At 41.3% G+C, this 27,836-nt stretch overlaps 1 protein-coding gene across 1 annotated transcript; it reads right to left on the bottom strand.

The window, feature by feature from the left end:
• Positions 1 to 27,766, bottom strand: LOC130201469 (dehydrogenase/reductase SDR family member on chromosome X-like). Its single transcript, XM_056426508.1, has 7 exons — positions 27,615 to 27,766; positions 26,717 to 26,824; positions 18,164 to 18,232; positions 8,662 to 8,763; positions 7,789 to 7,996; positions 3,736 to 3,943; positions 1 to 1,086 (listed from the first exon to the last, which is right to left on the bottom strand). The coding sequence occupies exons 1-7, from the start codon at positions 27,718 to 27,720 to the stop codon at positions 910 to 912; spliced, it is 978 nt and encodes a 325-aa protein (XP_056282483.1). The 5' UTR covers positions 27,721 to 27,766; the 3' UTR covers positions 1 to 909.
• Positions 27,767 to 27,836: the final 70 nt, after the last annotated feature.

The raw sequence follows: 27,836 nt of genomic DNA, 5'->3' as shown, positions 1-27,836 counted from the left end.
TAAGATGTCAAATATTTATGAGAACAGCAGAACCTAAAACATTGCTTACAATACACCTGTTGGCAGTTTATGTTAGGACTCAGTAATAACCAGTAGACGCACAAGAATGTCCCAAAAAACGAAGTGCTCAAAGTCAAACAAGTGGGATGGCTGGACTGTCTCTGAAATCATTGTGATGTGTCAAAGCAAACTGATGACATCACATTACCATCATGACTTGGAGGTGTGTGTGTGTGTGTGTGTGTGTGTGTGTGTGTGTGTAAGCTAGGGCTTGACCGCCATGTGATTTTGAAGTCAGTTTACCAACATTCAGCTTTGAAATGTAATAATAATTTTTTCAAAAAAGCATTTTAATGTTTGCTGATATTTTGACTTTACAGATGGAGCAGTTAGTTCACAGGGACGATGAACGCACTGAAAGCCAGGCGGATGACATTAAGGCAGAGTGGAGCAGGTGCCGTTGCACATTTTAGAACATAGCACTGCGGAATGATTTCTCTGGCCAGACATCAGGTTAGTTATGATCAGTGAATAAACTTCACATCAGAGATGGATGATAACTGATATCTGTGAAGAACTTAAGGCCAGCAGCTGCCCAGTAACTTTGACAGCAAAATCATATATTGATAGAACCCTATTGTGTGTTGGTGTATGTTTATTTGCTCATCGCGAAAAAAAAATAGTTCTTTGGTGGGTCTGGAACAAATGGAGCTCTTCACTCCCCTAAAAACCAATCACAGTCCAGCAGCGGATTGTAAACATAAATCTCTATGAAAACCTTGGTGTGAGTAATGGACGGAAATAAACACGGAGAAAACGGGATCGTGGAGGATGAGGTGGCTGGTGGTAACGGTCTTTATCTGTTTTTTTTCCTTCGAGGGTTTACTCCAGTCCATTCCTCCCATGCTACTACAGGCCCAGCAACTGGACGCTGGTTTCCCATAAGCTTAGCTGCAGCTGGGGGTCAAAGGTCGCTGGTGTTGTCATCTCCCTGCGCCCCTTGGCCCAGTAGCCTCCACCACACTCCCCCTCCAGGGCCGGTGACAGGGCAGCAAACAATACAGTGGCAGCGCCCTCTGCAGGAGTCTGTGGAAGACGTAAATAAACACACACACACACACACACACAATATTAATTAGTATTATTAGTCATATTTATTTATGTGTGTGTGTTTGTGTGTGTGTGTGTGTGTGTGTGTGCGTGTGTGTTCGTAAGTGAATGCCAAAGGAGGGCTGAACCTCGTTCGTGGGTCAACAAAGTCCATCAAACGTCCTTGTGGCAGCTGTCTCTAATTTGGCCTCGGCTGCTGGTGATTGGCAATCAGTCAGCAGCCGAGGCCGCCCTCATAAAAGCACCCAGTTGAGGGTGGAGCAGAGAGAAGTGAGCAGAGGCGGCGCAGGTTTTGCGGTCTGCTGTGCGTCGTGTGTGTGAATAAAATATGTCGTTCAACGAAACCTCTTGGTGCCTGGCTGATCCTTGGAGCCTTTGGGGGAAACCCACGGGTCGTGGCCCGGAAGCTGCTCCAGTCCTATTATCCAGCTGAAATTAACCCGATGATTGACATCAGGCTATCTCAGATTCTCACAGGATGATCTGCCCTCAAACTGTCTCGTTAATTCGAACCAGAGGTCAGTCCTCAGGACGATTGCGTGAGCCCGTCCGACATCAAAAGGGGGAAGCGTCGATCACAGAAACATGATTTTCTAAGAGCACAAAGTCAAATAAACTGACGAGCAAGATATATATACAGGACTGTCTCAGAAAATTAGAATATTGTGATAAAGTTCTTTATTTTCTGTAATGCAATTAAAAAAACAAAAATGTCATGCATTCTGGATTCATGACAAATCAACTGAAATATTGCAAGCCTTTTATTCTTTTAATATTGCTGATTATGGCTTACAGCTTAAGAAAACTCTAAAATCCTATCTCATAAAATTTTAATATTTCCTCAGACCAAGTAAAAAAAAAGATTTATAACAGCTGAGTGTTTGTCAAGGCTCAGGAAACCCTTGCAGGTGTTTCGAGTTAATTAGACAATTCAAGTGATTTGTTTAATACCCTACTAGTATACTTTTTCATGATATTCTAATATTTAGAGATAGGATATTTGAGTTTTCTTAAGCTGTAAGCCATAATCAGCAATAAATCAGAATAAAAGGCTTGCAATATTTCAGTTGATTTGTAATGAATCCAGAATGCATTACAGAAAATAAAGAACTTCATCACAATATTCTAATTTTCTGAGACAGTCCTGTATATGTATATACACAACTGGCCGACAATCCGCTTTCTTGGCATCCATTCCTCCGTGCATTGACTTTGCATGGAATCTACTCCCAACACTTTTGGTGTGAAGGCAGCATGAGTGTTGGGGAAATGAATCGGTTAATTTTAAATGCCTCATCACCCCAATCAATCCGATTATATGTTTTTGAATGTGCCTGCTGGCAGTCGACTTAATGGCTCAACTCTTTCAGACTTTATTATCCTTTTGTTATTTGCTTTATGATTTAGGGTTAATAAAGTACTCTCTCTCTCTCTGTCTTTTTAATTCTCTCCCCATCTTCTCGCCTTTGGCTCTGAATGAACCTAAATGTTATGGCTCGAGATAAAAAAGGTGTCGTAACAGGAGAGACACCGTTTGTGTGTGTGTGTGTGTGTGTGTGTGTGTGTGTGTGTGTGTGTGTTCATGTGCGTGGTAATGATAACATGCATGACTTTGTGCGATTAATATGTTGCGTATGTGGAGCAGAACTATCCCACGGGTTGTTCTTGGAGGCAAATGCCTGTGACAATTGTCTTTTTTTGGGCTCAAACACGCACGGACGTCTCCTTCCATGAGATCCCAGGGACACTAACAGCAGCCCTGCGGCCAGCGCTTCAGGCAAGACATGTTTTATAAATACAGCACACAGTGAACAGCATTGCTTTTTAGTAGCACTTCCATTTTCACTGTGTATGCGTGTTGCGCATGTCTGGTTGTCTGCGCTTCATCTTGTCAAATAAAAGTTTGTCTTCTCAGCTCACAGCTGGACACCTTGAACAAAGGGATGTTGTGTCGCAGCAGTTCCTTTCCAGGAGAGCATGTTGGTTTGTTTTGTTGAGGAACTACAAAGCGTCCCAGTTTACGTGTTTACATGCCGGGCGCGTCCGTCATTATAATGAAGCAGACACAGGTGTGTGACATGAGGATGATAAAGGTGTGTGATACATTATGTGCTTCATCACTGCACAAATAGTTTGATTGCAGATCGGTTTTTTTTCAATGCAACAATACGATTGGTTTGCAAATCTTTCACAGAGAAAAAGCAGAACGAGACGCCACATTTGACCGTTGAGACATTTACACTCTCGCCATTCAACTCACAGAAAGCAGCATAACTAAGTGAAGCTTCAGGCATGACGTTTAGATGATCTTTGATTTAAAGGCCTAGGCGTCCTAGAAAGAAATATTGTAACAATAAAGTAATTGAATCAAAATAAAGGGTTATAGACAAACTACTGTGAGTTGAGAGGGAACATGGTGAATCAGAGTGGTTAAGTAGAAATAAACATATTGTACTCAGAAACATAGTGGAATATGTGCAAACTAAAGCTATATTCTACCACTTGTGTGTATCAAGTGTACTTTAATATTTATATCATAGCTGCTCTGTTGACTTGCAGGATGACATAAATCAATGTCAATAAATGTGTGACTAAAGCAGATGAAAGCATAGCAGAGTGTTTTACCTTGAAAAGCAGGCGAGCAACGGCGCACTGCAGCAGGCAGAAGGGCGTCCAGAGGTGGCGATAGAGAGCAGTATCCACCATGCCAGGGTCCACGGCACATGAACTCAGCGGGAAACCTCCATGCTGCAGCTCCTGGTGGAGGTGGGAACTAAATAACAGCTGGGCCAGCTTACTTTGGCAGTAAGCAGCATGGGCTGAATAACACTGGCTGAGGAGAGAAACCAATGAATACTGTAAGACATTAAAACATTAAAACCATGAAATGCCTTTAAGTAAAACAAGGATGAAAGGCAGTGAAACCGTTTTTCTCAGTTTTGTTCAGTTCATTTTAATTAACTGTTGCCACACTACTTTATATGTCCTGTTGAATAAGGCCAAGCTCTTCTGACAGTGGAAACTTAACGAGACCTCTGTGCATCCTCAGGCCCCACAGGGACACACGGTGTCATTGATGTGCAGCATCTGAAACCACACAACCTCATTCGGCTGCAGAGCTCCAGCTATTTCACAAAGATCTACAACTGGGGAGATCTAGTCCAATAGAAGTAGCTGCAGCAGCAGCAGCAGTTGAAGGCGTACGCATGCTGATGTGCGCCATCTACAGGAACGGAAAGTATCTGCAGTTTCCACAGCTGCCAGGCAGTGAGCGCTACACTGCAGTTGTTTTTACTTCTTTTAATCATCTGCTGTTTGTGTTTGCAGACTTTCAACATGCAAAGTAGTTTTTAGATTTACATATCTGTGGATTGTTGTTTCACTATAATAATATATTGAATATGTAAAAAAGCTCATTACACTGAAAAACACATCTGTGAAAGACTGTTTGAGTATCTAATATACACTGGAGGATAATACAATCATAATATTTCCTTTACCGTACTGGTGGGAAATTCTGAGTCATCGGAAAGGAAACAATTGGGAGTATACAGACAGTTTCTTTTTTTTCCAGTCATCTTCCAAGCACCCTTGAGGGCATCACTAAAGCCTTGCAAGCTACACACACCTACTGAAAAGATACTGAGCCCACTGGTGCCAACTGTTTTCTCGTCATAGCAACAGGAAAATGTGACACTGCCGTTGGTGATGGACTTGAAATGTTCTTATCTTACAAAAAAACACATAGTTGTAGGTTATTATTCTTGTTTAATACAACGAGAGTATCATTTTTGTGGTTTTGTTTATTGGAATTTACATCCCGTCTAATTATCTAACCGATTTCCATGTGCACCCAGATCTCATCAATTAACTAGGTCCAATGCTATTATCACTGATACAAGTCCAAAACAAGTTCAAATAAATTGGAATTATTCTTTACATACGAATTAAATTAGTCAGCTTTGTAATATATATTGTTATTTTGTTGGGATTGCTAACGTGTGTGTGTGTGTGTTTAAGCCTACCAGCTATTAAAATCATTTAGTCCGATCTTGCCAACGCGGTGGGCTGAGGAAGAGACGTTGACAATGCGTGAGAAGTAACCACATTTCCCAGAATCCTTCAGTATGTCCAGGAGCAGCCAGGTCAACAGGAAGTGGCCGAGGTAGTTCACACTGAAGTGCTGCTCAAATCCATCTTCAGTACGGCCCTCAGGAACCAGCATGACACCCGCTTGACACACACACACAGACACAATCATTTAAAACACACGCACACAAACACATTTCAGTATTTGATGTTGAATGTATTATAAACATTATTATTATGTCTGAACATTGAACATTTAAGAATTTTAATGTCTTTTGTGGGAAAAAGTATTCAACAATATCCATTTTTACACTTAAATAGCATCAGTTTTATACCCAAGATCTTCCTCATCTTTCTCATCGCCAGTGTGTTGGTACATTTTGAAAAGGAAAAAAAAGATGTTTAATTAAATCTTCAGTAAAAGTGGTAAAAATGAAACACCAAAGTGTGGTTTACATTTGGTACTACTGTGTCATTTGCAAGTGCCTTCATCATTTCATGTGCTGTAAAAATAAATGTTAACCCGAACCCAAATACTTTTGGAGGATGACAGTGTCGATGAAGGAGTACTTGAACTTGAAATGTACTGAATGTAAGAGTTCTGATGGCGCCGCGAAAGGTCGCCTCGGTGTGTTGGTGCGCGATGTTTTTTATTGTTTTCGTTTTAAATACTGTTTTCTGCTGGGATTCCCAGAGCTCTTTCACCAGAGAAGAGCTCTTGATCATCAGGGGAACAACTCCAGCGGATTTACTTCCAACGTTTTTAACTTCTGTGGAGTTACTGGACATTTTTGTAAAAGGTGTGCTCACCTTCGCCACGTGGTGAAACGCGCGGAGAGGGAAGCGTTCGGGGCGCTTGTGCGGCTACGAAACGGGATCTCGTACAGCGCTGCCGGGCATATTTCTCTCAACGTCCGCTCACTGTGCAACAAACTGGACGAACTCCAGCTGCTGGTGGGAGAGACAGAGACTTCTCCTCATCCTCCGTTCTGTGTTTCACGGAATCATGGCTTAGTGGCTCGATACCAGATTCTGCGCTCCAGCTCGCTGGCTTCCAGCTGTTCGAGCGGACCGGGTCTCGGAGCTCTCCGGTAAAAAGGGTGGAGGAATCTGCTTTTACCTCAACAACGGCTGGTGCAGCGACGTAACGGTGATTCTACAGCACTGTTCGCGGACCTGGAATCTTTATCATCCACTGCAAACCCTTCTACTCCCCACGTGAGTTCGCTTCATTCATCCTGGCGGAGTTTACATGCCGCCGCAGGGGAACGTGAATGAGGCACAACAGACACTCGCTGAACAGATACGGCGTGTGGAGCGGACCTTCCCGGACTCTTTAGTTATTGTACTCGGGATTTTAACAAAGGAAACCTCAGCCACGAACTCCTAAATATAGACAGTTAATTAAATGCCCTACCAGAGAAGAGCATTCTGGACCACTGCTACACAACAATCAGCAGGGCCTATCACGCCGTCCCTCGAGCTGCACTGGGAAACTCTGACCACGTCATGGTTCATCTGATTCCCTCATACAGGCAGAGACTAAAGCTCTGCAAACCTGTGGTGAGGAAGTTCAAGAAGTGGACCAGTGAGGCTCTGGAGGATCTACGGGCGTGCTTTGACTGTACTGACTGGGATGTCTTCAGGACTGCTACCAACAGCCTGGATGAGTACACAGAGGCTGTAACTTCCTACATCAGCTTCTGTGAGGATCTAGTCCAATAGAAGTAGCTGCAGCAGCAGCAGCAGTTGAAGGTGTACGCATGCTGATGTTCGCCATCTACAGGAACGGAAAGTATCTGCAGTTTCCACAGCTGCCAGGCAGTGAGCGCTACACTGCAGTTGTTTTTACTTCTTTTAATCATCTGCTGTTTGTGTTTGCAGACTTTCAACATGCAAAGTAGTTTTTAGATTTACATATCTGTGGATTGTTGTTTCACTATAATAATATATTGAATATGTAAAAAAGCTCATTACACTGAAAAACACATCTGTGAAAGACTGTTTGAGTATCTAATATACACTGGAGGATAATACAATCATAATATTTCCTTTACCGTACTGGTGGGAAATTCTGAGTCATCGGAAAGGAAACAATTGGGAGTATACAGACAGTTTCTTTTTTTCCAGTCATCTTCCAAGCACCCTTGAGGGCATCACTAAAGCCTTGCAAGCTACACACACCTACTGAAAAGATACTGAGCCCACTGGTGCCAACTGTTTTCTCGTCATAGCAACAGGAAAATGTGACACTGCCGTTGGTGATGGACTTGAAATGTTCGTATCTTACAAAAAAACACATAGTTGTAGGTTATTATTCTTGTTTAATACAACTAGAGTATCATTTTTGTGGTTTTGTTTATTGGAATTTACATCCCGTCTAATTATCTAACCGATTTCCATGTGCACCCAGATCTCATCAATTAACTAGGTCCAATGCTATTATCACTGATACAAGTCCAAAACAAGTTCAAATAAATTGGAATTATTCTTTACATACGAATTAAATTAGTCAGCTTTGTAATATATATTGTTATTTTGTTGGGATTGCTAACGTGTATGTGTGTGTGTGTGTGTGTTTAAGCCTACCAGCTATTAAAATCATTTAGTCCGATCTTGCCAACGCGGTGGGCTGAGGAAGAGACGTTGACAATGCGTGAGAAGTAACCACATTTCCCAGAATCCTTCAGTATGTCCAGGAGCAGCCAGGTCAACAGGAAGTGGCCGAGGTAGTTCACACTGAAGTGCTGCTCAAATCCATCTTCAGTACGGCCCTCAGGAACCAGCATGACACCCGCTTGACACACACACACACACACACACACACACACACACACACACACACACACACACACACACACACACACACACACACACACACACACACACACACACACACACACACACACACACACACACACACACACACACACACACAAATACATTTCAGTATTTGATGTTGAATGTATTATAAACATTATTATTATGTCTGAACATTGAACATTTAAGAATTTTAATGTCTTTTGTGGGAAAAAGTATTCAACAATATCCATTTTTACACTTAAATAGCATCAGTTTTATACCCAAGATCTTCCTCATCTTTCTCATCGCCAGTGTGTTGGTACATTTTGTAAAGGAAAAAAAAGATGTTTAATTAAATCTTCAGTAAAAGAGGTAAAAATGAAACACCAAAGTGTGGTTTACATTTGGTACTACTGTGTCATTTGCAAGTGCCTTCATCATTTCATGTGCTGTAAAAATAAATGTTAACCCGAACCCAAATACTTTTGGAGGATGACAGAGTGTGTCGATGAAGGAGTACTTGAACTTGAAATATACTGAATGTAAGAGTGATGCTTTAAATCCGTCTAAATTCAGTCCAGTGACGCCATTTAAATTAATCTCCTTTATGATTTCTCCTTCGTTCACTCAATACGAGATGGCGACATCTTCATCACTCACCATTGTTGACTAGAATGTTTAGTGGTAGGTCTCGCTCCTTGAAGCGCTGGACAAAATGACGGACAGACTGCAAGGAGGCCAAGTCCAGTTTGATGAAATCCACTGAAACGGAAAGACCCCCCCCCCACACACACACACACACACACACACACACACACACACACACACGTCAGAGCCATTGTAAACTGATTATTTCTGCTCGCCGTTTTGGCTGTAAGACATCAAAGAGTGTATTAATCTTCTCTTCCAGTCGGCTCTGTGGGGTATTTTTAAAGCACGATGCTGGGAGCGCTACGCTTTTTTTGCTCCAGCACATTATTTTAAACCTAATTCTTCTTCCTGAGTCCCATCAAAGCTTAACACCCGTATATCTGGTCTAATGTTTGATAGGACACAGGTAGGACAGCAATGCCCAGGAGCTGATATCATCAGAGCGTGAAAGTGACTCTGTGTGCTTCAGTGTAAGTGTAAGGGTGTGTGTGTGTGTGGTTGTGTGTGTGTAAGTACTATATGCAGATAAATTACTTTGAGGATGATGAACACTGCAATTCTTAAACACCTTGACCGACAGTCACTTGTTGTGGTCTACTGAGCCCAGTGTGAAGACTGTAACTGTTCAAGCAGCCCTGTTATTGTAAACCTCCAGAACAATACGACAGCAATGAAACGAGACCCAACGAGAAAAACATGATATGGGATGACTGTAAATTGTCTGGTGTCCCTCGTGTCACTCCTCCAACCCTTGGAGAATGTGTGTCATATTGAGTTTTCCACTGCAGCAGCCTGTTTTTCTTTTTGCTGGATTGAGTTTTGCCAATTCAATTCTAAAACTTCTGATTTAGAATTTACTCTTTTGTTTAGATTTTCTGCAGAGTTCTGAAGCTTTGTTCTTGGACTTGTTCTTCAAACCTAACTTGTAACTTTCTGTTTTCCTTTTACTGATGAAATCCACAGGACTGCAGAGTTACTCCTAATCTTAAAAAGTAGATGTAAATCTCTTTTTGTCAAGACAGGCTTGAAAATTCCACTCTCCGTCCTCCTCGACAAGCTTTCACTTGCTGGCACTTCTCTGCTCGAAAAACTACTTCTAAGATTATAAATACTTTGTGTCCTTTTTGTGACTTTTGCACTTCCTTTTTTTGTATGTGAAATTGGAAATTGTCTCAATAATCCCTAAAGAGCAATATGAATGCAGTGTAAGAAATTCAAACACAGAGATGTTCTCTTGTGCCATATTTCAGGCGTGCTAATGAGTGCAATGTTTCATGCTCAGGCTGATCAGGGAAACCATAGAGTTATTTTAATATTCAACAGTGACATTGTTTTCCACTCTAACTTTCGATGGCGAGGTGACAGGGGGTACGATTCTATCTCACAGTATCAGAGAGAGCAGTCTGGCATCAAGGATAAGAATTTAAGTGCGGATATCTACAGCCACACTGATAAATATGACTCGAGATGCCCAAAGCTTCAGCATCATTTGTGTGTGGACTCGTTTCATAGTAATGTCATATTCTCTTCAATCAAAGCCAAACCCTCAAAATGCATGAGAGATTAGGGATGAACCCCACCCAAATGTGTAAATCTTCTTGTTGGGCTCAGAGTGACTTTATTGATATTTGATCAATCCTGTTTGGGTGAACAGCTGTCGCCAAAGCACGAAAACATGAGTGAACTGCCGTGATACAGGGCGAAGGCCGGGCCTTTCAAACATCAGGAAAATGACATATCGTTTCCCCCTATAACTCCTCAGCCTGGAGAGGGTCAACTATAAATGGATAAAGACAGGAAGAGGACCGAGGAAGGAGAGCTGATGGAGAAAAAAGCCCCTGTGACCGATGAGTGCAGCCATTCCAGATCTGATAGCAGCCTTATCTCCAAGCCATGCCACTCACCTCATGCTGAGTGCGTGTGTTTGTTGGTTTGCAAGAGAGAGAGAGAGAGAGAGAGAGGGAAAAGAAGAAGAGAGAAGCAGAGGAAAAAACAAGTGTGTGCATTTGGATGACCTTAACCACAACTATAGCTTATCGAGTGAGAGTGTGTGTGTGTATTTGGAATGTATACACTACCGTTCAAAAGTTTGGGGTCATCCAGACAATTTCGTGTCTTCCATGAAAACTCACTTTTATTTATCAAATGAATTGAAAATTGAATAGAAAATATAGTCAAGACATTGACAAGGTTAGAAATAATGATTAATATTTGAAGTATTAATTTTGTTCTTCAAACTTCAAGTTCAAAGGAAGGCCAGTTGTATAGCTTATATCACCAGCATAACTGTTTTCAGCTGTGCTAACATAATTGCACAAGGGTTTTCTAATCAGACATTAGTCTTCTAAGGCGATTAGCAAACACAATGTACCATTAGAACACTGGAGTGATAGTTGATGGAAATGGGCCTCTATACACCTATGGAGATATTTCATTAGAAACCAGACGTTTCCACCTAGAATAGTCATTTACCACATTAACAATGTATAGTGTGTATTTCTGATTAATGTTATCTTTATTGAAAAAACAGTGCTTTTCTTTGAAAAATAAAGACATTTCTAAGTGACCCCAAACTTCTGAACGGTAGTGTATATACTAGCACGCAAGTGTTTGTGTGTGTGTGTGTGTGTGTGTGTCTGTGTGTGTGTGTGTGTGTCTGTGTGTGTGTCCTCTCCTCTCCTCTCCTGTGGGCTCCCTTGGGGCCGGGCCCTTTCAGGCATCCCAGTGATGTCTAGAAAGCCCACGGGGTTGATATGCCATCGACCCGGCATGGGCCTGCTGCTGCCGGCCCTCAATTAACACCGGGATCCTCCATAACGCTCAGCTTCCTTGACTCAAACACACAGTTTTTATTCCAGGGGAATTATTGGAAATGAAGTGCAGGAGCACATGCTGTTTAAGACCCACCGCATCCATCCACAGTCTACAATTTAGAATTATTATCATTTCACTGCATGTTAACCTGAATTAAACTGAAATGCAAATTGAACATCAAGTTAATTATATTTCAATTTTTAGTTAAAGTGGGGCTGAGTCTTTTACTAAAAGTGTTAAAGCGATTTCATTAAACATTGCAAACATTTCTATGGCATGCTAGTTGATAATGTTGCTACTTTTAGGTGGACGCCTGTATAAAGCCATAAATAATATTATAATAACAATAATAATAATAATGATGATAATAATAATAGTAATAATAATCATAATAATAAGTATTACATTTGAGTCACTCACTGGTTAGATGTTTATACAATTAAAATCAATTTAGCAGTCTAACTGAGTGAATTGTGTGGCACATCTCCCTGAGCAACACAGGTGAGGGAGAGGACGACGGCTGAAGGGCAGTAAAAAAAACACATTTGGCTCGGATCTTGCAAAATGTATTGTGCCATGATTATTAAACATCTTAGTCCTTTTCATCTCAACAACATTGACTCCAGCTGCCACAGAGAGGTCCTAAAAGGATTACGGTATTTTGAATACTAAATTCAGAGTTGATAAAATGCATTAAATCCCACTTCCAATCTTAACAGTTCATTAATTCCATCTGTTCAGTAAAGGGCCAGTGGGTAGCACTTTGGGGATCTATTAGCATAAATGGAAAAATAATATATTTCTAACTTTCTTTTAATTAAAGTATGATCATCAAAATGAAACTGAGGACTGTTCTGTTTTCCTTGGCTTAGAATGAGCGTGTAGTGTACTATCTAATAATATGGAGCGGGTCCTCTTCACAGAGTCGGCCATGTTGCGCCGCCTTGTTGCTACGGTAGCCGAGAATGGACAAACCAAACATTGGCTCGAGCAAGACCCGTTCACATCCTTACGTCACGTAAAGGCTTCGTCGTTCTCCGACATGCTGATGAAGCCGAGGTTCGTGAGCCGTAGAGTGGCGGATCGCTTCTGACTAACGTTCCTCCTAAAGTCGTGTTACGATGGTAAGAACAGCCTCTGAGCGAAAGAGGAGTAAGTGGAAGGGTCTTAAGTTGGTTGAAATCCACACAGCTAGAGGCCACCAAATCCCACACACTGTGCTCTCATCATGTTATTACAGACATAGGGTTTGTCATGTCACAGTAGGAAAAGCACAGATTTAAAAAAAAAGATCCATTATGGCTGAATTGCATTTAGCTGCCTCAGTTTCAGGGTCCTGGTTTTGTTCGAGCTGGTTCAGTCACAGCTTCTCCGGATACTTGAATAGAAAAGAGCCATCGTTCATTTTTTTAGTAACACCTGTGCTTTTCTTTCTGTGACTGCAGTAAAAACAAAAAAAGACTCAACAACTTTACTGTTGCCCCACAAAACCACAGATTTTTCGCCACAGTGTGGTACTTGGCATTACTTACTAACAAAGACACTTGAACGCACCATGTCACATTTATGACTTGCGAAGTCTTGAAGGGGGCGAAAGTCAAAGGATGGTTTCATGGAAGAGTCGCGATTTCTAAATCTGCTTCATAGTGTGTGGACCAACAGCTCCCTCTTCCCTCTTCCCTCTTCCCCTTTTCCTCTGCCACACACAGCTCAACCAGTTGGTCTTTGTGGATGGAAAAGCAGACACAAGAGTGTTATCCAATAGTGTCAGTAATGTTGAACACTAAACATGATTGGAACTGCTTCCTGCCACATCAGTGCACAATCAGAGTCTGTGCTGTCGATTACTTTACACAAAGTCTCTGAATAAATAAAATCTTGCTCCAACTGAGAATCCCTCAAAAGGTTTATACTGGGCTTGTAGAGTTTGTTCAGCTTTTCTTTTAGGCAACAACATGCCGATAAGGACAGAGGAGGGAGCAAGTTGACAAGTTGACTCAAGAAGACCTTGACGTGATGTCAGAGGTCAAACAACAGTTTGGACTGGAAATTCAAGGACTTAATGCGGTCATCCGAGACTTGTTTGCTAGATCAGTTGGATTATTTGTTGCTGTAAATGCAACACTAGGAAAGATGATTGTCAAATTCACGCTGATCTGAAGCCAGTTTTAATTTCCTTCTTCACACCTCTGCTGTCTAAAAAGAGATAAAAACACAAATGGATCAATGGATCAATGGACTGCCCCCCCTCTACCTCTTATGGGGTGAGAAGTATACATAATGGCACTTTGAACTGCCTGATAAACAACACAGTGATATGTAAGAATATGAGGTCTGGGCATGGTGCCTGTGTTCATTCCGCCAAAGACATTTTCATTTAGCTGATGGGGAGAGAGGAGTCCGGTGAGGGCCAGCTAGTAATGTTAAAGGAATGATAAAGTTGAGAGTTGTGAATCCCTCTCTGCATATATATTAAGGTTGTCTTACACAAACAAATAATACAGCACTATATTACAAATAAACATACAGCACATGCATATATTGCATACACACACAATAACTCAGAAATAATACACAGAACATTTTGCAACAGCTTTTTAAGAATGTACACCATGTCATGGTTGTAATGTGCACAAAAACATATATGTTGATGTACAAAGACAAACCAACAGTCGGTATTTTTATAAACTTTGAACTTAGAAATAACTAAATTCTAGCTCAGGTTTAATTACTTGTATGTGTTTATGATGTTAATTGGAGTGAAAGAGATTAGGTAAAATGATAACAGTTTTTGTAGGAAGGGAGCAGCTGGTTTACACACACAGACACAGACAGACACACAAACATCCACACATACACACACAGGTTGCCTCGCTTCACACGGTAATCTAGGTCCATGGTTTGAGGCACAAAGTGTTGCTTTTGAATGCACCGTGACTAAAGTTAGTGGACCGACAGCAATGCCTTTGGCAAGAAATACAGAAATACCCTGTGTGTTAGTGTGGGTGTTTATAATTTAAAGTAAAATGCTTTAAGCCTCATTGACTAAAGCCCACATGCAGTCCAAAATGCATTAGCATATTTCCACAGGAATGTACTCGGGGTTTTCCAGAGACCGTACACAAGGCAATAAACTACAAACATATACGAAATGGTTCAAAACACCTTTAAATATAAAACATATATATACTAGAATGGGCACTCGGTAGAGCGCATACCTTCGCATATCACAAGATTGGGCATTGAATTATGAACATTTTGGCATTAGTTGCATGCCAATTGGACAAAAATGTATCGTGCTATGGTAAAAAAAGAGTTTGACCTTTCCATGACCTTGACCTTGACCTTTGACCCGATTGATCCCAAAATCTAATCAAATGGTCCCCGGATAATAACCAATCATCCCACCAAATTTCATGCGATTCAAGAACATTTTGACCTGTTCATGACCTTTGACCTTGACCCCAATCGATCCCAAAATCTAGTCAACTGGTCCCCGGATAATAAACAATCATCCCACCAAATTTCATGCGATTCGGTTCAATACTTTTTGAGTTCTGCGAAAGATTTTGACCTGTTCATGACCTTTGACCTTTGACCCGATCGATCCCAAAATCTAATCAACTGGTCCCCGGATAATAAACAATCATCCCACCAAATTTCATGCGATTCGGTTCAATACTTTTTGAGTTCTGCGATAGATTTTGACCTGTTCATGACCTTTGACCTTTGACCCGATCGATCCCAAAATCTAATCAACTGGTCCCCGGATAATAAACAATCATCCCACCAAATTTCATGCGATTCGGTTAAATACTTTTGAGTTCTGCGAAGATTTTGACCTGTTCATGACCTTTGACCTTTGACCCGATCGATCCCAAAATCTAATCAACTGGTCCCCGGATAATAAACAATCATCCCACCAAATTTCATGCGATTCGGTTCAATACTTTTTGAGATTTGCGAATAACACGCATACAAATAAATAAATAAATAAATAAATACACGGCGATCAAAACATAACCTTCCGGCATTTTCAATGCGAAGGTAAAAATGGACAATGTGCTCACTCGCCCTCTCTGGCTCGCTGCATTCCGACATAAATATATCACAACATGAGATATGAATCCCCTCTGCCTCTCACAAACGTTCTTCTCACTGCCCAGCAGCATCTCTCTCTCGCTTTACAACAGGAAGGCAGTGGTCAAGTAGTAAAGCCTCTTGCTTGATTAGATTGTCTGCCCGGTGTGACATTGACGAGTGCTGCGACAAATCCAGAATATTATGCGACTCCCATGAACACATCCTTTAAAATATATTTTAAAAAGCTTTTAGTGAAATTAAATTATTATTGGTGACAAGTTGAAATCCCCAAAAAGACAACTGTACACAGGTTTCCAGTTTAAGAACCACCTCTGCAGCCGACAAGTTTATTATGAGCCGTCTCCCATTTCTCTTAACCCTCCTGTTACCTTTAGGGTCAATTTGACCCCAGGCTGTTTTTCACTGTGTCAAACATATAAGAAATATCAACTTGTTTTATATATTTAAAGGGCTATTTAGGTAGTCAACAAACAAACATAAAGTACCTCACACTTAAACTTGGGAAACAATATTAATTCTAATAATTTTTTGGAGGTTTTAATTGCTGGGGTCAAATTGACCCCGAGGGTAAAATATGTCAGTAAATATAAAGGTAACAGGAGGGTTAACAGACACATGTTCAAACACGAGGAAGGATGCCAAAAAGTGTCTGGACCGAGATGTTTAAAGCTCCTGCCTCACATACTAATGAGAATCTATTACAGTTTAATTCAAACACACACACACACACACACCAACACATTATCATTCAGTGCACAAGCATCTGGCTACAGACACCCCCGTGTCCCTTATGCTTCACTGCTTGCCAATTACAAAAGAAGTAATCAATTCCACCACGGCCCCTTTTAGGGAAATCGACTTCAATGACACCGACTCCATGGTCGCCGTCTGACAGCCACTGAAACACAAGCAGGGCCAACCAGCCGCCTGTCTGCCGCTCCCCCACTGGAAGGCCGAGCAACACAATCCACAGCGTGTTTCTTATTTAGTCTACTGGAAACTCCTATGTAGCCTATTAGAAACCCAGCAATGTGGTTTCCTCTGAACTTTTATGATTAAAATATGATATATAGCAGATGCGATTAAGCTTGGTTGCTAAGAATTGTATGTTGGTCAATTAGAGTTATTAGCATATTGAATAAATCAGCTAATAAATCAGCCAAAATGAGCTCCCTTCGTCGGGTGGTTGTGCTCAGCCTTAAAGGTAGGGTGAGGTGCTCAGACCTCCTCTGTGTTGAGAGGTGAGGAGAGGTGGTTCTGGCATCCGACCAGGATGCCTCCTCCCTTCAGAGGTTTTCCGGGCAAGTTCAACTGGTAAGAAGCCCAGGGCTAGACCCAGAACATGCCGGAGGGATTAAACATCTCGTCTGGCCTGGGGACGCCTCGGGGTCCTCGAGTGAGAGCAAGAAAATGAGGAGCGTCTGTAATACCCGGCTCAGTCTGCTGCCCCGCGCGACCCGGCCCCGGATGAGCGAAGATAATGGATGGATGAATGGGCACCGAAAAGGCTTTCGCAAAAGATACACCGGTGTATCCCCGCGGCAAGCCTCCGTGCTCCTCGAGATTGGATTTTCGGAATCTTAATGGTCTTCAAATTGGAGCACCGAGATCGATTTCCGGGTCACAAGCAGGAGGATCAAGGAGATGAAGAGGCACAAAATCCAGATATGAGAGTAGTCCGAGATGTCCACAGGGCCGCACTTTGCCATGATGACGCACACACGGACTCACACAGTGAACAAAACGCTAAATCTTTTTTTTTTACGTTAAAACTAAAAACCTACTGACGAGCCTTGCAAAGTGAATCAGACTCAAGGCCGTTTGGTACACTCATGAGTCTCCTTAGTCATGAGACTATGCTGGAATTTATGGTGCTGTGAAGGTCAGCCGAATCAAAGCCGAATCAATTTCTCAACATGGGAGTAACAGAGAACACTGTAAGCGTTAATCAATGGAGTAATACATCTGCGCCTCGATTTTCCCTCCACCTCGTCTTTCTTTTCCCTCTTTTAGTTTCCTATATCTGCCCAATTATCATGTTCCCCGTCGCGCCTCTCGCTCCTTCCACATCCGCTCTTCACACCTCCTCGCCAACACTTTGCTTCAATTCAATTCAGTTTATTTTGTATAACCCGAAACCAAAAATGTTGCTCAGAGGGCTTTACAATCTGTACACATACGACATCCCTGTCCCAGGACCTCACATCGGATCAGGAAAAACTGAGGAGGATGTAAATTGACTTTTCTCCCCTCGACATCTGTCCATAGGCTTTTCCCTTGTATCCTCCTCTTCCTCATTGGGCGTCAACAACACTCCTTACGTTGCACAGCCACCGTGGAAGCTCTGTGTGTCTCTGTATGAGTATATACCTGCAAGTGTGTGCAATTATGTGTGGGGGTGGGGGGAGAGTGTGTGTTTGTGTCTAGTAAAAACTGTTGAAACAAGCCTGAGGGACACACTGCCGCAGCTTTGCCCTTTATCTACAAACAGTGGCACATGAGAACAAGTACACACACGGGCAAGCATTTTCATTTGTGTGTGTGTGTGTGTGTGTGTGTGTGTGTGTGTTTTCAGACATTCTTTCAATATTACCTTTGGCTTCTTTGTACTCTTCACAGATCCTTCTGATGACCACCCGACCCTCGTGCTCATCCCTCCCACCTGGAAGAGAAGGAGACACACAGATGAATTGTCAGAAAAGTCCTTGGAGGCTTTTCATAAAATAACACTCCATTTCCAGTTTTCAGTCTTGTAAAAACGTGTATCCAAAAAGAGTTCTTCACAGCCCTTAAGGTAGAACTCTGATTTCAAAAACTATAAGTGCTTTAAAAAATAAAATTAATTTTGCCAATAAATATGTATGACATATCAAATGAAAAATATGCCTCATTATAAATGAAACTGGCATCGAGAGACAAACTAGTTGTGAAAAAGGAACATGATCCAGCTTGTTCATATTTTTGTCTCAAAGGGAGGCGACCAAAACATTAATGTATTGAAAAGAAGAAAACATGTACATACCAATGATCAAAGTATAAATAACTAACACAATATAAGGTGCATTAACCTTACAATGGGGGTACTATATTAATACAAAATTTGACAGAACAGCGTGTGACTTTTGCAATATCTTTAACAATCTCAGATGGCCTGGTGAAACAGAGTCACCGACTCTATGACTCAGGAAATAGTTTGTTTAAAGATGTTTGCCAGTGAACCCTGTCCCTACGAAAGACAGGAGAATATATTATATACGAAAATATAAGAAGGGCCCTTGAAGATAAAAAGTGCCCGTGTCTCCTTTACTGTCCCTTGTTTTCAAGAGAATCGGACAGGGGCACCGATAAACACACACCTCCGATAAATTAGTGCGGACAATTCGGCTCGCCAAACAGTAGCTGGTTCAGACTTCTAAAACATACGGATTGGCTGCACACACACCGTAAGAACACACACACACGCAGGAAAACTCTCTTTTTACCCAAACCCATACACACAAAAAGCCAACATACACACTCTAATGGTCCCTCTGCACACGCACACACACGCGCAACCACACACACACGTACACACACACACACACCTTGGATTATCACACATGCCTTTTCAAGGGCACAGCATCATTTACCCAGGTGCACTGCGGTTAGGGCTGGGCTGAAGGATGCGGCTCGTCGGTTGACGCGACGCAGGGGCCACGCAAACAGGACATAAACACGAGGGCCTCACGCAAATAAATCCCTTGAAACAAAGAGTCATAGTTGTTCTCCAACAGTCACTTAGAACGCTGCATGTTATTGAACACACATGTCTGCACAAATGCTTACACTCAGAGCTCCGCATTAAAACAGCCTATGATTAGGGATGAGAATTGATAAGATTTTAACGATTCCGATACCTTATCGATTCCTGCTTATCGATTCGATTCCTTATCGATTCTCTTATCGATTCTTTTGGGCAAGGGGTGAAAAAAAGAGCACAAACGGGTTTATTCACATTAATTTTCTTTTATATAATGCTGCACACACACAGTATGTATACATACACATTTACTTTTTTTAAATAAGCAAAAACATTTATACGATATTACTCTTGAACTTAAAATAAAACTTACATAACTTAAATAAAATGTATTCTGTTTAATTTAAACATGTTCCTAGAAATTACAGTGCTCCTTCCTTTTTTTTAAAGGGTATATGAACTGAGCTGCCAAAAATGAAACTAGCAGTGGCAAATACCAAGTGTGCACCATCAATTGTATGGATCATCAACAATTCTTGTGCAGAAAAATAAGCATGTCTGCTTTCTCCGGGAGGATACGCGATCTCTCAGGACTTATTGTGTCTCCAGCCGTGGAGAACACTCTCTCAGATGGGGTGGAGGATGCCTGAACACAAAGATATGAGGAGGTGTCCAAGACGTGCTGTAGCCTGTGACCCAGACAGACGACCAGCCTCTGAACCGGTCTGACTCTGAACCTCATCAGCTAAATTGGATGGCAATGGAGATTATTTATATAGTGAAAGCTGGTTTACACAATGAAACAAATGGCACTAACAAAATCGCTGAATTTGCTGAGCTGACATAAAGCCACATTAAGAGGGGAGGCAAACACTACCTCGCCTCAATGTAGGGTGACAATGGAAGATTCTGTAGCTAAGCTAGCGTAGCTATATGCTAAATTTAATAATGGATTAGAGATGGATATGCTGTTTAATAATGGGTAAACACGATAACGCGAACGTTTGCTGATAACACACGCCTCAATAATTAATACCGTTACGATCAAACATTTCTCAAAACTGGACTTTCAATCCAAACGTGAAGTGATCGATAATGGAGACCAATGCCGAGCTCAAATGTGTGCTTCAAACGAAGGACAGAAGATAACTTGATCGACTACACACAATAAAGGCAAATGGCTTCACACAGTGAGTGGTTGTGATCACTTTGGAGGAGTTTACCTTGGACAGAAAGAGATGAAGCGCCGACGTTAGCTGAGCTGCTGCATCGAACACACGACACTCCTGTCATTTAATTCCACGCTGTGTTCAAATGCTTCTTCATCTTTGTTGTATTTCCTCCCTTCGACGAAATAGATTTTTGACACACGTTACAAGTGGCGTAGTTGTCATTTTGTCGTGTGAAATAGAGCCAAACTTTAGAGCGCCTCTGCCTAGTTGCCATGTTTGCTGCAGTCTGAAGAAACTAAAAAAGTTTGCGCATGCGCAACGCCACAGAGGACCGTTAGCAGAACCGTTAAAGAATTTGGCTAACGATCCCAAACAATCGGTTCACTGGGAACCGGTTCTAAAACAGAACCGGTTCTCGATGCCCATCCCTACCTATGATTGAAAAGGAATGCCCCGAGGAATTTGCCTACTAAATATTTTGGGGCTGGGGGTTAAAAATGTACCCTTACTAATTTACTGAAATAATCTTGCTTCATCTGAACAAATGGATAAAAGGAGCGTGACGCAGAGTAAGAAAGTCCTAACACATGCCTCACACTTGGAAAAGTATACTCACACCTGTATGAGTTCAATATTAACCTTAAGTCTGTGTGTTAATATATGTGTAATTCATAGCACAATTCAACTTTAAAAAAGTAATAATAATTGTTTACAGAGACTGGAAAACACTCATCCCATCAATTTAATGAAGCACAGTTGGCCTCCACAGGCCTTTTCTTCTTCCGCTATAACGAATGCAATAATTTTCCAAAACACAAATAGGATTTGTTTTGCGAGTCCAATTCATCCAGCTTACATTTCATAATGTCTTCAATCAACCTAATTTAATTGCACACGCATGATAAATGGATTCTGTCATTGATCTTTGGCCTTTATTCGTGACTAACTGAGTGAAGGACATTGGCACTGATCAGGAGTCAGAAGGAAAACAAGAAATCTGTATCTCTAAGATACTTGAAAAGTGTTGTTTTCATACGTAGGTTAGTAACCTTTTTTTAACCACGACAATGCTGATGCATCTGTTCCCCTTCTGTGCACCAATAACGGCTTATCTTATCTCGAGTCCACAAAGACTGTGTCCATGTTTGTCAAAAACTAAAATAGCATGTATTATATTAAATTACTCAAGAAGAAAGCCACTCAAACTGCACAAGTGCTATTTGAGTGCAGTTTGAACTGAATGTAGTTTCCTTCATTAATATATTTAAATATTTGTTATAGGAAGGATCTACAGATGCTGCGATGCACAACGTACATGCTTTAATTCATGTTTCTCGTCTATTCACTTCATTCCATTCAGATTTTGCAGCTGCAAATAATACATTTTCCAAATGGTATTGTCTTATCTTAAAAACACTCAAACAGGCACAACTTTAATTGAAAATCTACTCAAAAACACTTCAAGCAGAATTGCAGTGCTGAGGCTCGACCGTACTCTCCTCACGAGCACTCCACCTGAAATATGTAGCCACTCCATTTATAGAGGAATCTACTTTACCATAAATATTCTCACTTTATCAATTATCTCAAGGAGGTGTGGATATCTGAGAGGGAGACACACTCATCGTCCTGGAGGATCAGGTTCAATACAGATAGGGTTGAACAACAGACAGCGCACCTCCTATATTGACTTTGTGTGTGTAAACATACGTCGGGTTCAAGTCTTGTTTATGTTCTGCTTCAAGCGTCTCTAAGGAAACTCTGACATTGACTTTGCGGTACACACACCGAATGAAGCCGAGGGCATGGAGACATATTGCTGTTCTATGCACGGCATCTTTGGAGGTAGATCGTGCTGTGGGAGAAGGCTTTTATGAAAAATACATTTGGGGAGAAAAACGTAACGGTAATCATGACATTAATTATTGAGGTAGGTGTCCACTGCGCTGCACAACGTGGCCTCCTCATACTCCTCTCTCGCTGGCTTGACTCTCTGCAGTGGAACAGTAGGATTGTTATTGTTCAGGCTTTTTCCTGCATAGAGAAAATTTGGGCACGCGCCTAAGCCGTTTTCCCGAACGCCTATGACAAATCCCGAGCGCCTAAGGCAAAAAAAAGTCTGCGATGAAAAAAAAAAAAAACTGTGTTCATCACGCGCATGTCAGCGAATATGTATGTTTCAAGGAGGCTACAGCCGAACCCTCGTTCTGTTTTAATCAATAGTAATCGAGTTGATAAGCGTGTCTTCTTGTCTGATCAATACGAGACTGTGAGGTGCGCGAATGGACAGAGCGGCCAGCTGCTGATCACTCACTCAACAGCCCGACGTGCACGAATACACCTGGACTATTGTCAATCTATTAGCCTATCTATTTTAATCTAAAGTGGAAGCAAAATGATTTCCTCAAGCATAGCCTCCATTATTTATAATAATAAATACATAGATGTCTGCTAATTACGGTGACATGGTAACACAGACCGTGGGCGCACAGCGCGCAAACTAATTTTTGGGAGCACCGAAGACCCATTTTGACCCAGGAAAAACCCTGTTGTTACGTCACTGCTCTACATACGCCGTTCAGCCAGCTGATTATTTTCACAATTAATCGATCGATAGCTCAGTCTATAAAATGTCAGGAAATGGTTTAAAATGCTAGTGGAAATTTTATAAAGCTCAAGGTAATGTCATTAAATATCTCATTATCCCAGACTTTAAAACTTAAAATATTCAGTTTCCTCTTTGACTAAGACAAAATAAGTTAATCTTCACAATCGAGAAGCTGGAACCAGGGATTTGTTTGCATTCTTTCTTAAAATTGACATTTACGATTAATCAATTATCAAAATAATTGCCAATTAGTTTTCTGTTGATTAACGTACAATCTTTTTTCTCCTTTTTAGAGTGTTGTGCAAGATTTTATTTCAGATCATGAAATCAATGTGTGTAAAATGTAGGTGAGGTTATTGGCAGATATTAAATATATTATTCATAACTATTCACCCAGTACTAAGAATTGGTATGTTTTCCGAAGCAATTTATATCTTCCTACGGAGCGGGTCGTCTTCCATGAACACTCTCAGTAAATGTAGTTTCTCGAATTCTTCCCTGCTGCACCTCCCAGTGAAGGGATTACATGAAATTGCTTGAGAACTATCAGATTCTTCTTCTTTTATTCCAAAACACACTGCGGTCTTATCTTTGTAGGAAGAATACAAATAAAGTTGAAGAAAAGCAAAAGACACTATCTAAAGCCTAAGAAAATGTAATAGATAATATTCGTTTGACAAATTAGGAGTTGCAGTGATTGTAAATAGATGGAGTTTTTTACATGGGCAGCTTCATCTACAACCTTCCTGTCATTTCTGTAAATCATGTAATGCATTTCAAGGGGGTATTTATACAGAATATAAAATGTAAACTCTTACATTTGAAACACTGCTCGACTACAAGTCTCAGAGACGCCTGTGGTTTATTCCAATGCCCTGATGATTGATTTGAAATCAAAACAGACCCAGTCTAACTGTCGACTACAAACAGAGAATAAAGAGGAAAACTTGATCATGTTAGTTTAATGAGAGCAGCAGAGATGACATCCAGCCCCACGGGGGTGTACATCTGAGGAGATGCTAATGACAGTTTGCTTAGCTGCCAGTTGTGGAGTGTTGCTGGGAGAAATCTTAGGTGAAAATGCACGTGCTCAAAATACAATTCCCCAAAAATCCTCCAGACAAAAGAGCAATGCACAACAATACAAACAATTAAACAGAAGCATCCTACCGCAGTTGTGGTCCCACCGCAGATGTAACAGATCAGCATATAAACAGCTTCAGATGCCGTTGGGCAGATTATGATTCGGCCCGTCACTGTTCCAGATCAGTCGAGCAGTTGATCTGCAGTTCTTTGCAAGTTTTGCTTGACAAATCACCGTTTTTTTTCTTACACAGGATTTTTAACTGATATTATTTTCAGATTTACATTAGGCACTACTTGGGGAGCGCAGTATACAAAGTCCCCGGGTGGGGGTGGCATCTCTAACTCTGCCCTTGTTTGGTTAGGGAATAGAACTTTGCTTGTTCAGAAATGCAGTCAATAAGCTCCATAAAAAAGAAGAAATCCAAATGTCTCTGTGAACTGAATCTAAACGTGTCAAGTGTCAGAAATGGCTGTTTCTGGTTGACTCCCACAAGCTGCATGTGGGAGTCAACCAGAAACAGCCATGCAATCGTCCCCGAATAACAGAAAAGGCGTGTTTCAGCCATGAGTAGCTAAAGACTCTTTCAGATGTGAATTTACTTTCTGTATTTGCAAAACAACTCAACAAATGACCTGTGAGGCGAAACAGAGCATTACAACTAACTTGTGAACACACAATATATCAGTTACTGCTCCAGGGAAACTTCCTTGCCCGAGCTCAATGGCAATGACGTGGCGACATCGCACCCTGAATACAAATCTCTTACAGCAAGAGGCTCTTCCTGCAACATGCATCGGTCATCGAGAGCAGCAGCGAGCACAGCTACGACTGTGAATTGGTTTGAGAGAAATATGATTTCTTTAGTCAAAACGTGGCGTATTTACAGATTCATCAATGTGCACCAAACAATTCACTTCAGAGCCTCAATTCAGAGGGCTCAACAACGTGCTGAAGTGTGTGAAGGAGCTGAGCCCTCAATCACAGATGGAGCCTTGAACTGCATAACATTAAGGGGAAAGACAGGGACGCCATCAGAGGGGTAGTGATCGACATATTTTAGCGAGCAGCGCGCGAAACAAGATGAATGAGTGATCGATGTCGTACATCACCTTGATAAGTAGGCACTTCAAGGAAGGAAGACAAATATGTAGATGTAGTGGCAGTTGGAAGGCATGCAGCTGGATCTACAGTATGTCCAGTACATATACGCAGTCTTGGTTTATATCAGTTTTTCATATCAAATGTTTGATTTCTGCGGCTATAAATTCAGACCTAATGATATTATGTATTATATTAACAATTTTAAAAAGTAATTAATGTCCTCTGTTTTGTTACTTTCTCTATGAATATGGAATAAATGCTCTTGTGCACAGTACAATTATGGCGTTTCCCTTAGATGCTTCCCTTATAAAACATGGTCATATTGCATTAATCTGCAATTAGTATTACGACATAATTTATGGAACAATACCAGATCATTTTTTTTCCACAAAAGCCTCTTATAATCCTACATTTGCATGTAACACTTGGTTTGAAAACAGCCTGTTAATCCCAGCAGAGTTTAACAAGTCTTTACATCATGTCAGTGGAAATTCACATATTTTCTAATGATAAAAACAAACAGTTTTGATATTATTCCAAAGCTTAAGAAGGATCAACGGGTTCTAAAGAGGCATCTGAATGCGCTGTTGACCGTCTCAACCTAATTAAGGGTCTCTGACAGCGACAGGCTTTTTAAATAGGCACACAGAGGATGCCTTTAATATGAAGGGAACCGTAGCCGAGAAGCTCAGTAACCCAAACAACATTTCATTCATCTTAAAGAAATCCATTTGGTATCCAGCCAGGCAGATACTGTAATAATAATGAAAAAGCTAAACCTGCAGCAATATATGGAATATTCTGTCTGATCGGATCCACTGTCTGGAAGTACTCTGGATTTTCCCGTTGCTCTCTTTAAATTTGTCATAACCTGAACTAACTTGTGTCTGAAAAAAAAAATCCCCTCATCATTTTTCTTTCGTCTTACTTTCTGAAAGTCATGTCCTCTACTCAGCCTGCAAAGGTTTTTTTCCCTTCCCCCAATATTACTGCTGAACAACAGGGTAAAACTAATCTGATTGAGGCGTGCTTAACTGTGACGAGACACGGCTCAAATCTCCCATCAGTTTTGCGTCCGCATGCGAGTGCTCTGACAGATTGCTTTGTCATGTTCGCGGCTCTGCACAGGTGATTCTGACCGAGACACAATTTGCACTCTACGGTGATAATTTCATTTGTAAGCGATACAAATTCAAAATAATCACTTCATTTATCGAAGTGCCCTGCCTGCTAGGAAAAACTGCACTTTGTAGTTTTGAAATGCACTACAAATATAAAGATTAATATTATAATTACTATTACTATTTTTGCGGTTGTACTTTTTAGTGTAAACAGGTGGAACCCAAACTCTTGAAATCACATGTGTGTGTTTGTTCTGTAAAATGTGGTATCGCCTCGGTCCTGTTTGCATGCCAGTGGTGTGGTGCTCGATACTCTACCGATGATAACATGCGCCCCCAGCTTGGCCATGTGGCGGACTGCCTCATAGCCGATTCCCCTGCCTCCTCCTGTCACTATGGCAACCTTGCCATCTTGTCTGGGCATCACTGGCAGAGGCAGAAGAGGACACACAGATGTCAGCGAGGATGTCATTTGACAAGGAAGCTGCTTTATGACTTTATTTCAAGACATGAGAAGTCCTTGTAGTAAGACCTGTATGGCCTGATAAACCCAGATAAGTCAAGTCCCACATACGTGGGGTTTTCCTGAGCATGATTTCACCTTTTCTTTGGGTTCATCGAGGCGATTGTGTCTCATTCGTTTTAGTACATGCATATGATCATGGATAACACTTCCTATTATGCTTTCTTACAAATACTGTTCACATTTGGATTATGTTAAATAATAATTAATGCTAATGTATCATGCAATGCATGTCGAACTGCTCACTTAGCGTTAATCTAATCACATCTATATTACACAAAATAACAACATATTCCAATATAATGAATGCATCAATGTAACTCCGGGATTATAACAATGCACAACTGGAGCACAATTCTGAGTCTCTGCACTTCACTTTTCTTTTCTTTTCGAAATATACTAAGTATCATGCGTATTTATTCACCTGCAGTATTAGTTCAATGATCCGTTCACCAAACTGCGTTACAAAAAGTGGAAATTGAAACCCAAATAATCGGCGACCAACGTAAATGCTTTCTAAGAAGCTACTTTAAGAAGAGGAAGAGGCGATAAGCTCTTCTGGATAATTCGGCAATGATAATACACAAAATCCCCCTCACGTTCACACGTGTTTAACGTGTTTAGCTTATCTCTAACTAGCTTTAGCTTAGCTAACATTTAACCAAAGTACACGTAACGTCCGTTGGAACCAACCTGGCAACCGGAAGGGTGCGCTGAACAGCTGAGCCAACAGCACCTTGAAACCGAGCAGGTACAGTTTGATAATAGGCAGAAGACAAGAGCGAACTGCAGCAAACATGTCTGCCTCGTCCTGTGACGGAGGCAGCGCAGCGCAGCGGAGGAGGAACAGCTGCGGGGAGAAAGTGCAGTTCCGCTTATGGGACACGTTCCAATAGGAACTCGTCCTACCTCGCT

Source organism: Pseudoliparis swirei, chromosome 2 (genome assembly GCF_029220125.1).
Source record: "Pseudoliparis swirei isolate HS2019 ecotype Mariana Trench chromosome 2, NWPU_hadal_v1, whole genome shotgun sequence".
NCBI lineage: Eukaryota > Metazoa > Chordata > Actinopteri > Perciformes > Liparidae > Pseudoliparis > Pseudoliparis swirei.
Note: the sequence above shows the minus strand (reverse complement) of the source record. Positions and strands in the feature narration are given on the sequence as shown.